This window comes from Cetorhinus maximus, chromosome 4, assembly GCF_964194155.1.
Source record: "Cetorhinus maximus chromosome 4, sCetMax3.hap1.1, whole genome shotgun sequence".
NCBI classification, from domain to species: Eukaryota; Metazoa; Chordata; class Chondrichthyes; order Lamniformes; family Cetorhinidae; genus Cetorhinus; species Cetorhinus maximus.
The window spans coordinates 6,203,881-6,218,982 of record NC_135882.1 but is presented as its reverse complement, the minus strand read 5'-3'; the positions used below and the strand labels follow the sequence as shown (position 1 = coordinate 6,218,982).

Genomic DNA, 15,102 nt, shown 5'->3' with positions numbered 1-15,102 from the left:
TTCTGGTCTTCCCATTGATATTGCTCACAGAGTCAGTGATCTGGGAGAAATTATGCTGCTTAGCTACTAACCTAGCTTATCCCTTTAAGTTTGCTGCTGTTAATGGGAAATCCAGATGATTGTGAATTGCTGCAGTCATACAAGGGAAATTGAACATGCTTACAAATTCTAAGCTCCAGCTCATTGATTTTTTAAAAAAATTGCAGTATCATGTGCAATGGATCCATGCTAGGTACAAGATTCTTTGTTAAAGCATGTGCTGTGGTATTACTGATGAAAAATCAGATGATGCTGTTCAATTCAAACAACAACTTGCACTTATATAGCATTTTTAACTTAGTAAAAGGTTCCAAGACAGTTCACAGGAGTGTTATCAAACCAAATTTGACACTGAGCCATAGGAGGAAATTTTAAGACAGGCGACCTAAAACTTGATCAAAGAGGTTGGTTTTAAGGAGAGTCTTAAAGGAAGAGAGAGGCGGGGAGATTTCAGGAGGAAATTCCAGAACTTGGGGCTGATACAGCTGAAGGCATGACTGCCAAAGGAAGGCGAAAGAAATTGCATGCATGAGGTCAGAATTGGAGGAGTGTGGAGATAAACGGGGTTAATAGGGCTGGAGGAGGTTACAGAGATAGATAGGGGGGAGGCCATGAAGGGATTTGAAAATGAGGATGAGAATTTTAAAATTGAATTGCCAGACCCTGGAGTCAATATAGTCCCAGTATGGGTGATGGAGAATGGGGCTTAGTGTGAGTTAGAATGCAGGCAATAGAGGTCCAAAGAACAGAAGTTTACGGAGTGACCACATTTCATTATTCTGCTGGTGAAATGGAGATGAGGTCTTTAAGGCCACAAAGTTGAATTGTTCAGAGCTGGATTGCCTGCTTTTGCCATTGTATTTTGCTTCAGACTCGCACAGCATTTATTGGAATCTGTGACAAAATGAACACCTGCATGTATATTGATGTAGAAAATAACTAATGAAATGAAATAATACTAAATAATTAAGTTAATTGTGCAAAAATAAAACATTGGGAAATATTTTTAATACCTACTAGCTCTCTCAATTTCAAGTAAAGCTAGCTTGTGTTGCTGTTTACTTATTCAATGTCAGTAATGACCTGCAGTTAACTTGCAGGTGATGTGCAACAGGGCCTAGAACTGAATCTACCAGAACTGAACTTGTTGTCACTTCAATATTTCTTCCTTCGTAAATACTTGACACAAAAAATACTCCTAAAAGTTGCTCATCTTTCAATTTTTAGAGGCTGCTTATTTTGTGGCCCTCCTGGAACAGGAAAGACCCTTGTTGCCAGAGCTCTGGCCAATGAGTGTAGCCATGGAGACCGGAGGGTGTCCTTCTTCATGCGAAAGGGTGCTGACTGCCTCAGTAAATGGGTAGGAGAATCTGAACGACAGCTACGCTTACTTTTTGATCAGGTAAATGGAAGACTTGATCCTTTTCCCACAGTATGGTTATTAATAAACATTTAAGTTGGGATTTCTTAAAATAATGCAAATTTTTTTGAGCTGCCACCTAGCTCATTAAAAACAAAAGACCTTTTATACCCAGGAAAGCAATATGTGCATATAGGACAACATTTTTAAAAATTCTTTCATGGGTGTGGGCGTCGCTGGCTTGGCCAGCATTTATTGCCCACCCTTAATTGTCCTTGAAGGTGGTAGTAAGCCATCTTCTTGAATCGCTGCAGTCTATGTGGTTAAGGTACACCACACCCATAGTGCTATTAGCAAGGGAGTTCCAGGATTTTGGCCCAGCTGCAATGAAGGAATGGCAATATAGTTCCAAGTCATGATGGTGTGTGGCTTGGTGGGGAACTTGCAGGTAATGCTATTCCCACGCATCTGCTGCCCTTGTCCTTCTAGTTGGTAGAGATCGTGGGTTTGGGAGGTGCTGTTGAAGGAACCCTGGTGGGTTCCTGAAGTGTATCTTGTAGATGGTACACATTGTTGTTACTGTACATTGGTGATGGAGGGGCGTGAATGTTGAAGGTGATGGATCTGGTGCCAATCAAGCAAGCTGCTTTGTCATGTATGGCGTTGAGCTCCTTGAGTGTTGTTAGACCTGCACTCATCCAGGCGAGTGGAGAGTATTCTATCACACTCCTGAGTTTTACCTTGTAGGTGGTGGACAGGATTTGGGGAGTCAGGAGGTGAGTTACTCACTGCATTGTAGCCACAGTATTTATACAACGGGTCCTGTTCAGTTTCTGGTCAATGGTAACCCCGCCCCCCCACCCCAGGATTTTGATAGTGGAGGATTCAGCGATGGTAATGCCATTGAATGCCATGGGGTGATGGTTAGATTCTCTCTTGTTGGAGATGATCATTGCCTGGCACTTGTGTTACTTGCCACTTATCAGCCCAAGCCTGAATGTTGTTCAGGTCTTGCTGCATATGGGTACGATGCATGGTCTCTGCTGGTGAGGTAGGTAGCCTTTAAACCTGTTGGTGCAAAAGGGAGAATTGTTGTCGCACCTCCACCAATTTAGATAAGGTCCAGGGTCCAATTTTGGACTGGCCTCTAGCATTCTGATACAGGCTTGCGTTGGCGGCTGTGTAACCCTGAAACTGGGTGCTGGTGACTTCTCGCCCCCATCTTCACCTTATTCATTCATAGAATCGAATCATAGAACACAGAAGGTGGCCACTCGACCCCGATTAAAACAGTTTCTCACTATCTACTCTGTCCAAACCCCTCATGATTTTGAATGCATCTATTAAATCACCTCTTAATCTTCTCTTTTCCAAGATGAATAGCCCCTGCTTTCCAATCTATCTACATAGCTGAAGTTCCTCATCCCTGGAACCATTCTTGTGAATCTTGTCTGCTTCCTGTCTAATGCCTTCTCACCCTTCCTAAAGTGTTGCTTAGAATTGGGCACAGTACTCCACCTGAGGCTGAACCAGTGTTTTAGACTGTTTTATTAGAACTTCCTTGCTTTTGTACTCTATGCCCTATTTGTAAAGCCCAGGGTACAATTTTAATCTGTTTATAAAGCCCTTCATTTTTAAAAGCTTCTAGTAAATCTTAACTTTTAATTCCAGTGGAAATAGTCCCAGTATCACCAGCCTCTCCTCATGACTAATTTCCTATCATTGGTATCATCCTTATAGTTCTGTATAGTTTTCTTTCTGCAACTTCAATGTCCTTCTGTAATTGCATGCCTAAAACTATCTAGTTGTGGTCTAAATATTGATCATTGCATTTATAGTTATCTTTTTTCTTCTTGTATCTATTTATAAAATGCAACCTGCCATTGGCATTTTTATGCCTTTATTTACCTGCACACTCGCTTACAGAAAATCATGTATTTTAAATCCCTAGGTCTCTGAGCAATAAGTCATTTGAGTATATTTTTACTACCTGGTAATAACCCCAAAACTTATTACATTATACTTTTTTGCATAAAATCGAACCTGTCCCCTTTCTATGCCAAGCTCCCTATCTTTTTGTCATTAGAAAATTGCTGTATTTTCCATGCCCAAATTATATATACTTCAAAAGTGGACCCAGAACTGGACCTTTGGCCATATTGCTTCAAAATGTTCTTTAATCCAACCTTTTTTGTCTTCTATTGTAATTGATTTCAGACAATTCATTTTGTGTTTCCCTCTTGAGGTTTGATACAAGTAACTTTTTTTTAAAGGCCTATCTTATGCGTCCTTCAATTATTTTCTTTGATGAAGTAGATGGCTTAGCCCCTGTTCGTTCCAGCAGGCAGGATCAGATACACAGGTAAAGATGCAAAAGTTTTTTCTTTGAACAGTACTCTGCAGCATTGTTATTGTTGTAATCTGGTGTTATTTAATGTTCAATGTATTACTAATTCAATTTTACTACTTTTGTCTGAATTGGAGTGCAATTGCTGAAGCTGAGAATGTCTTCACTGTAAAATTCTTAAGAGGTCTTCAGAGGGTAGATGCTGAGAGGTTTTATCTGGCTGGAGAATCTAGAACTAGGGAATCATAATCACAGGGTTCATGAGTCACCTAAAAGCTACCGTGCAGCAAGCAGTTAGGAAGGCAAAAGGTATATTGGCCTTCATGGCAAGGGGATTTGAGGATGGGTGTAAAAATGTCTTGCTACAATTATATAGAGCCTTGGTGAGACTGCACCTGGAATATTGTGTAGTTTTGGTCTCCTTATCTAAGGAAGGATATACTTGCTATAGAGGGATTGCAATGGAGGTTCACCAGACTAATTGTTGGTTTGGCAGGATTGTCTTATGAGGAGAGATTAAGGAGACTGAGCTTATATTCTCTAGAGTTTTGAAGAATGAAAGGTGATTTCATTGAAACTTACCAATTCTTACAGATTCTGATAGGGTAGATGTAGATAGGATGTTTCCCCTTACTGGTGAGTCTAGAACCAGGGAACAGTCTCAGAATAAGAGGCAGGCCATTTAGGACTGAGATGAGGAGAAATTTCTTCACTGAGGGCTGTGAATCTGTGGAATTCTGTACCCTAGAGAGTTGTGGATGCTTAATGGTTGAGTATTGACTGATTAGATTTTGGGACACTTGAGGGATATGGGAATAAGTGGAAAAGTAAAAGTGACTTTCACCTGATTATCCATGATCTTATTGAATGGCGGAGCTGGCTTGAGGGGCCCTATGGCCTACTCCTCCTATTTGTTATATGATAAAATTCAATTGGCAATAGTTGCATATTCGAAAGAAATTGAGTAATTAGTTATAGATCGGCTTTCCCATTTTCATTTTCTTTTTCCAGATTTAGATGTATATTTTCCATTTTGTCCCTCCACCTTATTTAGCTGAATTCAGCTTGCCTTTTTTCTTTCAGTCTAAAGCAGGACCTCATTATTCATCAAGAAAAGAATGTAGAGTTTGATGAGATAGTTGATAAATTTCTGTGTAATGGTTTTTTAAAATGGATTTGTGGAGAACCGTAAATGCTGAATGCATTGTTTTTTGCTAAACAAAAATAGAAATACCTGGAAAAACTCAGCAGGTCTGGCAGCATCGGCAGAGAAGAGCAAAGTTGACGTTTCGAGTCCTCATGACCCTTCAACGGTCATGAGGACTCGAAACGTCAACTTTGCTCTTTTCCGCCGATGCTGCCAGACCTGCTGAGTTTTTCCAGGTATTTCTATTTTTGTTTTGGATTTCCAGCATCCGCAGTTTTTTGTTTTTATCTCTGCTTTTTTTTTGCTTTTTTGGCACTTTCAACAGAGCACCAACTTCAAAATTCTACATTTTTATGATTGTGATCTTTATTTAAAAAAGCCCAAAAACTTAATTCCCTAGTTACATGTTTCTACACTTAAGTCTCAGCTTGAATTATAGTGTTTACATTTTTATTGTAATTTACTTTCAATGTTATACATTTTCTTCAGTTCTATAGTTTCCACCTTGTTAGCACTGATGGATGGGCTGGATAGCAGAGGTGAGATTGTGGTAATAGGAGCAACAAACAGACTGGATTCAATTGATCCTGCTTTAAGACGACCGGGACGATTTGACAGGGAATTTCTTTTTGGCCTCCCAGACAAAGATGTAAGTGTTAGCAAGTTAGCTTGGCTAATGGATTAAATTAATATAAAGCTAATAACTTTGATTCCCAAAATGGGAAGATTGCAGTTTTTTTATATTTTTGCACGAATACCTCGTGTAGTTTCTCTCAACTGATTTAAGTTTGTTCTTTTTGGAAGTTCCTCAATGTCACTCAGCAACAATGGCAGAGAAACATGCTGCTGGCCACTCCCTAGACCTTGCTGTTGGCCTATGTTTTCCATAACTTTCTCAGTGAAATTCTGCTCAAAATAGGCTGATGTTCAGAGCATACTGGAGAAAAGGGAAGCTTTATGGACTTTTACAAACAAGGATTGATGGACTGTACACTATCTGACCACTGGTGGAGGGCGAGGGATTAAAACATTGTGTAGAAGTGTGATTCAAGAGGCAAAACAGAATTCAGCGTACACTTATTAGGCAGAATTTTGCCCTAGGTTGGCAGGCGGGCGGGCAGCTGAACTCCGCCACCGAAGCAGGCCCCACCGCCATTTTAAGTGGGCGGGCCAATTAAGGCCTGCCCAGCGGCCTGCCTGACGGGAAGCGCAATGCGCTTCCTGTGTGGGTGGGTGGGGGGGGTGGAATTCCCCATCTGTCAAAGAGCGCACTGCTCTCTGAGACTAAGTGCTGTCTCAGGGAGATCAGTGAAAGTTTTACAAACTTAAAAAATAAAAAAATTATTAACATGTCCCCCTCATGTGACAATGTCACACAAGATGGGACATGTTAATAAATATCACACAAACTTTATTAAACATTTTTAAAGTGGACATGAAACCTCATCCCACCAGTGGATGAGGTTTTATGTTTTTTCTATTGCTTGCTGGAGCTCCTGGCCTGCCCGCCAACCTTAAGGTTGGACAGGCAGGGCCTTTAACTACCTTAATTATCCTGTCAATGGCCTTAATTGGCCATTGACAAGTCGGCGGGCGGACAGCTGATTTTGCTGTCCGCCCGCCTTCCTCAATATTTAAATGGACCAGGATGACATTGGGGGTTCCTCCCAACGTCATCCTGTGTCATTTTCCTGTCGGCAAGCGGGCCCCGCCCCCAAATCGCAGACGGGAAAATTCAGGCCATTATTTTACTTGTGGTGGCATTGTTCACTTCATGTTCTTGTGGCACCGATGTTATTGTTTAAATTACAATCCCCACTTTTCAGGCCATGCAAACCTATGCATTAGATTCACAGTGTAATTAAAAGCAATGCTGTTTGCAGAAGCATAAAGTCAGTTTTCACTAGAAATGAGTGAGTCGTCTATCAGCATTTATGAAATTGTTCTGTTTTTGTCTTTTGGCTCTTTTCATTTTGCCTATAGGCCCGTAAAGAGATTCTAAAGATCCATACCAAGGACTGGAATCCAAAACCATCGGATGCATTTCTCCAAGAACTTGCAGAAAAGTGTGTAGGTAAGTAATCAGTTACAGTGGGTAAGTGAGGAATAAACTGGCTATGTACTCATGAGGTACAATCTTAAATGTTTTAGTGTTCAGTTATGCTTTATCTAACTGAACGTATTGCTTAACATGTGCTCATCAATCCATTTTTTTCCACAGGTTACTGTGGCGCTGATATTAAGTCTGTTTGTGCTGAAGCAGCACTGTGTGCCTTGCGCCGCCGTTATCCCCAGATCTACGTCACGAGTGAGAAATTGCAACTAGATGTTTCTTCCATCAGCATAAAAGCACAAGATTTTGTGAGGGCCATGCAAAAGATAGTACCTGCTTCTCAGCGGACTGTGGCTTCACCTGGACAAGTACTATCATTTGTTGTCCGACCACTCCTAGAAAACACCTTCAATAGAATTCTAGAAGCATTGAGAAAGATTTTCCCACACGCAGAACAAGATTTTAAAACGAATGGCGGGACTGGTGAGAATTGTGTACATGGTTTTTACAACACTAAAACAGACCATTTGGCCCAACAGGTTGTTGCAGCTGGTCCCTTCAATCTAGGTTGGATTGAGATACAGAATTAAAGGTGAAATGACAGCATATTAACTTGCTATCCATCCTGTTCCAAAAATAGAGGTTAACAGTGAAACAAAGACTTGAATACGTTATCGGGGCAGGAGACACGCATTCCAGGCAAGCGCTGTTAATTTTTAATGGAAGGCAGTGTTTTAACTACTGGAAACTCACCTGAAGGTGTGAGTTGGTGAAAATCGCTCCAATCTTTGTGCAAATCAGCCATTAGTAGCTTTACTTATTCCTGAGTTTTGTTTATTTTTTGTCAATTGAACATTAATAGCACTTCTTCAGTAGAGGTGTGGTTATGTTTGCTGTCAGTATTAATTGTATGTTGATTAACATAGCCTTTTTACAGTCCCACACTTTCTAAAGTGGTTTTGCATCTTTGACTTGCAACCACCTTTGCTGTTAAATTCCATTTACAATATGGGGTGATAACAGTCCTTTATTCAGTTAATTCTCTGTATGTAGGCGTCAATGACAAGACCAGCATTTATTGCCTATCTCTAGTTATCCTGACAACTGGGTGGCTTGCTCAGTCACTTCAGAAGGCACCTAAGAGTCAACATGTTGGTGTGGGACAGAAGTTACGTCATCTGGATAATGACGACAGTGAACCAGTTGTGATTTTTGACAATCTGGTAGCTTCACTGTCATTTGTATTGGTACAAATTCTCCAATTATTCTCCAATTTTTAAAACAATTTAACTAAATTCAAATTTTCAAACTGCTATGGTGGAATTTGAACTTGCATTCTCTGGATTGCTAGTTCAGTAACATAATCACAACAGTGAGAATAGAGTGGCAGAAAAAGGAAACAGTGGCAGTGTCCAGAGAAGCAATGGACACGTAATTGGTGATAAAATCTTCTGTAATTGGGTTAAGGAGGGTGGGTGGGCTGCAGGCTAAAATCACATTCTCTTTTCCTACCTACATCTTAGTTGTAAGCATTGTCTGTTTATAGTGATCCTAGCTCCAAAGGCAGGATTCCAGTTTGCACCTCAGAAGTCAGAGGTACTTGCATCTATACTGTCAATCTGCCTCAGTTTTTGCACTGCAAGATTTGTGCTGCCATAGAAATTTTAGGACAGGAAGAGGCCATTTGGTCAAATGTGTCTGTGCTGCTGCTAGTTCCTGTGAACTTGTCCTTCTATTGTCTTTACCATATCCTGTTACATTCATTTTCACATTTGTACAATTCCCTTTCAAATCATTCAATTTTTACCTTAATTATCAGTTTCACTCTGAAAAAAATGCTCCTAATTCCTCCTTTCACTCTTTCCATCCTAGACATCAGTAATTAAAAACATGATGTTACTCTACCTGCTTCAAGTGTTTTATGCTGCCCACAGTCATCCATCAGTCTATTTGTGGTTTGACATGTTCTTTGAAATGTAGTGATTACTATAATCTATCTTTGAATAGGTTGTTTTATTTACATTAAAAGATGGGAAGCTACTGACCCCTTCACACCTAAATAGATGAACATATAAAAGCCGGTATAAGTATTAAGCTGATAATAGGGAGAATATTCATTTAGACCCATCTCCATATCATCCTCTGGCTGGAAAGCTGATAGCTATCATGAACCAGTTTTTTTTTGCTTATTGTATCTCTTCATGGTCTAACCTCCTCCATCCTGCAACTTTTTGCGAACTCACCATTCCTCCAATTCTGGCTTCTTGAGATTTCCTGATTTTTTTTCTTTTCCCCTTCACTTGTCCATTGACAGGCATGCCTCCAGCTGCCTAGGCCCTAAGCTCTGGAAAATCTTCCCTAAACCCCTCTGCCACCCCTTCTCTCTCACCCTTTAAGAGGCTTTTTAAAACCTACCTCTGACCAAACGTTGGTCACCTGTCCTAATATCTCCTTATAAGGCTTTCAGATTTTGTTTGAATGCTGCTGTGAAATACTTTTGAAAGCTTCAAAATATGTTAAAAGTTGCTATATATTTATATACAAGTTGTTGGTTCTGTTAGGGCATTATCAAAAATCACTATTTTCAGTGAATCGGAATATTTCATCATGTTATGCCACAAGATAAAGGGTCTGTTTTGCAAGAAAATTTCTAGAAGGTATTTGCTGTAAAACGTGTTCAGTTTTCAGCTGGTAGTTTGCTGATGACCATTTCAGATTTCATTTTGGAGGGGTGCGCAGGGAGGGAGAAAGTGTGCTCTCTCAAATCAATTTAATATGACTGATGTGATTTCTCCTTAATAGATGGAATAAGACTAAATGATGGCATCTATAGTGATGATGAAGGTCCATCTATTTTTGAAGATGGACCACTTCAAAAATCACCTAGTAAGCAGGGGCATAATGGCTATTTCCTCTGTTACAACAGGTAAGAAGATTTCCGTTATATTCCGTAGAATATTTTTACTTGCCTATAGGTAGTGGGTATAACCATGAGTGTGTTTTCTCAGTCCATGGTTTTTCTCCTGGCCATACCACTTGAGGGGCATTACAAAAAACTGGGGGGGGGGGGGGGGGGGGGGGGGCACGGTGGGGCGCTTCTCCAGAGTTGACTCTAAATTGGTGCAAGCAGACTGAGTAGCAGACCACCCATACACTTCAGGAATAGATTTTGCAGACTTAGTGAGAAAGTGAAAGACTAGTAATTTGTTTTCTTTAAAATAAAAGAGAAATGGAGATAAATATAACAAACTTACAGAATGTTCAGCATTTAAAGCTTTAAGCTATATATGTTGTCAAAATTTAAGTAGTAAACTTGGGGATTCATTTTCTAATTTCTCATTCACTGAATTTTGCCAATCTGTCCTTATCCTTTTTCATAAACTAAGCACACCTTCTGCGAACATTTTTCTGTGATAAATTCCCATCTCCACATTTAACGTTCCAGGACTTCAGTACGGTATTGCGTCCTTGAAGTGCCTGTCTTTCAGATCCAATGTTCAACCAAGGCCTTGTCTGTCTGCTTAGGTGGATGTAAAAGATCCCATGGTTTTTTTAAGGAAGAGTTGAGGATTTTTCTTGGTGTCCTGGCCAACACCACCAAAAACAGATAAACTGGGCACTTATTTCATTGTTGTTTGTGACACCTTCCTATGTGTAAATTGCCTGCCCTGTTTCCCTCCAAAAAGATTGACTACATTTCAAAGGTAATTCATTTACTGTAAAGTGCTTTGCCATGTCCTGGGGACATGAAAGAATTATATAAATGCAACTATGCTTATAAAACAAACTGCTTATGTAAAGTTGTCACACTATAATGCACTCACCTGATGATGGAGGTGCTTCATTATCACCACAAATGGATGGGTGAAATTATGGCATGGAAAGTTTACACAGGCATTTTGCATTCATAAAAATGAACATAATTTATAATGGAAGCTTCAAAAAAAGGCCAAAATATATCACTTTAAAATGGACACTAATTTAAATATCCATACCGTCTTAATTCTGCACAACTTGGTGATGCACACATGGAGTCAGGACCAAGTGTTAATGCTACAGAAGAAACACAATAATAATATGCCTTTTTTCTGTGATCTGGGTGACCAATTTGTATAGCTCGTTTTAGAAGATTAGGGCATCCTGTATCGTTCCTTACAACCTAGTACTGTAACAGTCTAAGGGAGTATTAACTGAAGATGTCCTACATCAGTCTTGCTATTGCCCACTCATTCTTGCCCAGCACTTGCAAACATGCAAAATAGGAGCAGAGGTAGGCCATTCGGCCCCTTGAGCCTACTCCTCCATTAAATAAGTTTATGGCTGATGTGCTTGTGTTTCAAATTCCACATTCCCATCTACCCTGATAATCTTAGATTCTTGTTGGGCAAGAGAATCTATCTACCTCCGCCTTAAAAATATTCAATGTTGCACAACACTCAGAAAAATTTCTCCTTGTCTCTGTCCTAAAAGGGCAACCCCTAATTTTAAAACAGTACCTCTCTAGTTCTGAACTTGCCCACAAGAGGAAATATCCTTTCCACGTCCACCTTGTCAAGACTGTTCAGGATTTTATACTTAAATCAAGTCACCCTCCTCACTCAAGCCCAGTCTGTCTAACCTTTCCTCATAAGACAAGCAAAACATAACAAACTTAAGCATAACATTAAAAAAAATCTCTAAACTTTGTCTTTGACAGTTGAATTTTGTTTCTTTTTGCACTGTATTGTAAGCAGGTATTTCGAAGTCAAGCAGTAAACATGCATGATTTTTAAAAAACTTATCATTAGGTGTGCCTATCACCAACCAACTTCCTACAGACCAAGGCTACTGCTGGCTGGGATACCGGGTTTAGGTCAGAGTTCACATCTTGCCCCTGCACTGCTTCACAGTTTGGAGAAATACAAGGTGCATATGCTAGACCTTCCAGTATTGTATGGTGTCAGTACTACATCACCTGAAGAAACCTGTGCACAGGTAAGATTCTGTATGGTTGAAATGATCTGGATGCATATTTTAGTGGGAATGAAGTTGCTCATTTTTCAATAGTAAAAATATCAATCAAATTAGACATAGTAGTTTGATTGCATGCTTCCAGTGAAGTGACTATAAATACTTGTTTAATTGAAGCTATTTTATAAACTAAATTCTGTCTTTGCAGAACAAATTTATAAAGTCACCTGTACAATTTCACCTTGTAATATTGCATTTTTTACACCAGGGATCTGTCATTGCATCCTTTTCTGTAAATCACTTCAGATCATCCAAAATGAATGCCTCCTGGAGCTCTTTTCTTTTTTAAAAAAAAAAGTCAGTATTACTGATCATCTCTCCAGGTCACGTATGAACTCGTTTTGTCCCACACAACTCTCTCCTCTGTGCGCACAATGAATTTTTTGCCATTCTACCTGCCGTGGTTTAACTTGGTGTGAGAATAACAAATTAATATTTCCCCAGAGTGGTGCTAAAAGCTTTCAAAAATTATATTTAAATAGGATAAGCATAACTGAAAGAAATGGGTGAAGTAAACAGCTTTAAGGTTGGTGTCTCAATTCTCATCAAAATTGAAGATTTTTTTTGAAGTGTCTTATTTTTAAATTGCTCTGCCAGCAAGGTTGATATTTGTCTGGGTTTTATTTCAGTTTTGGGTGGATCAGGATGGGAAAGGGAATAGTAAAGGAATTTGTATCAAACTGGCAGAGTGGCTTTGAAACACAACAACCCTGGAGAGTCTCCTTTGAAAATAAATGTTTCACTTACCTTGCCTGTTAAAGAAATGATGGAGAAGCTCACAATTATCACGGAAGGCAAACTCTGGAAGCAGTGTAGTGGAAGAAAATTACGCATGGGGCATTTGCAGGTGCAAAACATTGGTTGAGATTTTTGATTGAATGCTATCCACATTCATTTCGCCATTGCTCTGAGTAAGGAACAAAGTTTTAACTATCTCTTAGTGCACCATCTGCTGAACAGGTGTCGCATTTGACAAAATGGACGCTCTGGATGAAAGCTCAATTCTTTACCTTCCATTAACGTGTGGTTGAGGTTATTGGATTTCTCACTGGCATTCCAGTAATGGAAAGGGCTTTTTTAAGTAAATGTCAGATAACATCTCTCTTCAAAGAAAATGCAGCAGTTCTGACTTAGCCACAATGTCTCCAGTATCTACCTAGTATCCAGTACAAGTTTATGTCTAGCAGAAAGCAGGCCAAGAATGGTCTCACCACTACCGTTTAATGTTTTGGATAAGTTGAACAGGAAGGCCTTTGCTCTCCTCACCGTCCAGCAGTGACTCCCAGTCACTGCTGTTGGCAGAACTGCTGGAAACTTCATTGGAAAACTACATTAGATTGGTTTCAATAAATGGCATCTGGTCCTGCTAGCTATGTAGGTAAAGAAATCAAGGTTCAACTGAGTTTTATTTCCACTCTGGAAGAGTCCAAATATGGTGCTGCTGGAGCAAAGTGCGGGAAATGCTGCTCACTGGAGATGTGGAAAAGCTATCATATTCTCATTATGCTTGTGATGTATGTGTCATTTTTTTATTACAGTAATGAAAGTGCATCTTTAGATTTGAGGAGATTGTAAAGAATGTTGTCCCTGCTGCATAATTTTATTTTACACTATCTTGACCCTTTTAGCTGTTCCAAGAAGCTCGAAGAACAGCTCCAAGTATACTGTATATTCCTCACATTGATCAGTGGTGGGAATCAGTTGGAGACACCTTGAGAGCCACATTTATTACATTGCTTCAAGACATTCCCACATTTACCCCAATCTTGCTACTGGCAACATGTGATGTTCTGCACGCTGACTTGGCAGAAGAGGTGAATTTTCATACAGCTGATATCCTGTATATTTTATATTAACTATTTTGTTTTGTCTGACTTAGATTGTGACATTTTATTTCAGGGTTAATTCTGATGGCTTGAATCTAGTTGATCTTTGTTTTGAGAAATGCATCTTGTCTTCACGTGTGACTAATAGTGTTGCAGCTATTCTAACATCTATGTCTAGGGTTTGATGAGAGTGGTTTTCCCTTTTGATCTTTACTTTGTTGAATGTAATTAAGTACATTCTTCATAATACTTGCTTTGCACTTCATCCAGTCTCAACCTGAATATTTTTAAGGAGAGAAATTTCCTATCAACATTTTGATTAGATCTAGTAAATAAATGTTGCGTAAAGATAAGTAAGGAGTGTGGTTACTGAATCTTTGTGTTTATGTCAAGTTAACGAATATCACTTTTGTAGGTTAACCATACTCTGAACTGCGAGACAGTTTCAGCCTTCTAAAACATGCCCAACCAATTTATATTTTTAGTTCTAATTTTTGGTCTTTTAAGGTCAAAAAGATGTTTGTTTGCCATTACGGGGAAGTTTTCAATGTTGAGCTTCCTAGCCATGAAGAACGAAAGAAATTCTTTGAGGACCTGATATTGAAACAGGCTGCAAAACCCCCACCATCCAAGAGAAAGGCTGGTAAGTCAAAGACTTAACGTTGTTGAATTTGAATAATTACACTGAGCCAATACACACGTGACCAATCCAGTCCTCTTTTTTTTCCAGCTTTATTGACAGTTCATAAACTTGAAAATTGAAAGCATTGAGTTTACAACATGGAGCATTATTTCAAAATGCTTCCCAGTTACTGTATTGTGTTCTAGCTACTAATTGAATATTAAGTAAATTTAAAATCACTCTAGTCCTTCAGGCTTTGGAGGTCCTTCCAGTAGCACCACCACCAGAACCACGACGTCTCGCCAAGGAAGAGGTGAAACGACTAGAAGAGGAGGAGGAAGGTACTCTACGGGAACTGAGGCTTTTCCTCCGGGATGTGACTCACAGGCTGGCAAATGACAAGCGCTTCAGAGCATTCACAAAGCCTGTTGATATAGAGGAGGTAAAAATTGTTGAAGTTAAATGTTGTCCCATGATGGTGGTCAAACATTCATTGTGACTTTTTAAGAGTGAGAAACTCATCCATATTGCGAATGGAATTTAAGGTGAGGTGAAGCATTTAGGTTTAAAAAGAAAAGGAACTTGCATTCTTGTTGTGCTTTTCTCATCCTGGAAACATCGCAATATTGGGTGAAGTTGGAAATCAAGGAGCATAATTGTACTGGGGTCATAGTGAGTTTCAATGGTGGAGACCAGAA

At 39.5% G+C, this 15,102-nt stretch overlaps 1 protein-coding gene across 1 annotated transcript in view; it reads left to right on the top strand.

Moving 5' to 3' along the window:
* atad2 (ATPase family AAA domain containing 2) overlaps nt 1–15,102 on the top strand; it is a 54,094-nt gene that overhangs the window by 22,616 nt on the left and 16,376 nt on the right. Inside the window, exons 12-21 of the mRNA XM_078539872.1 lie at nt 1,267–1,441; nt 3,673–3,761; nt 5,383–5,542; nt 6,877–6,967; nt 7,115–7,429; nt 9,749–9,872; nt 11,734–11,920; nt 13,585–13,770; nt 14,290–14,425; nt 14,650–14,846. Of these exons, the coding sequence (XP_078395998.1) occupies nt 1,267–1,441; nt 3,673–3,761; nt 5,383–5,542; nt 6,877–6,967; nt 7,115–7,429; nt 9,749–9,872; nt 11,734–11,920; nt 13,585–13,770; nt 14,290–14,425; nt 14,650–14,846 (1,660 nt within the window). The remainder of the gene's footprint in view (nt 1–1,266; nt 1,442–3,672; nt 3,762–5,382; nt 5,543–6,876; nt 6,968–7,114; nt 7,430–9,748; nt 9,873–11,733; nt 11,921–13,584; nt 13,771–14,289; nt 14,426–14,649; nt 14,847–15,102) is intronic.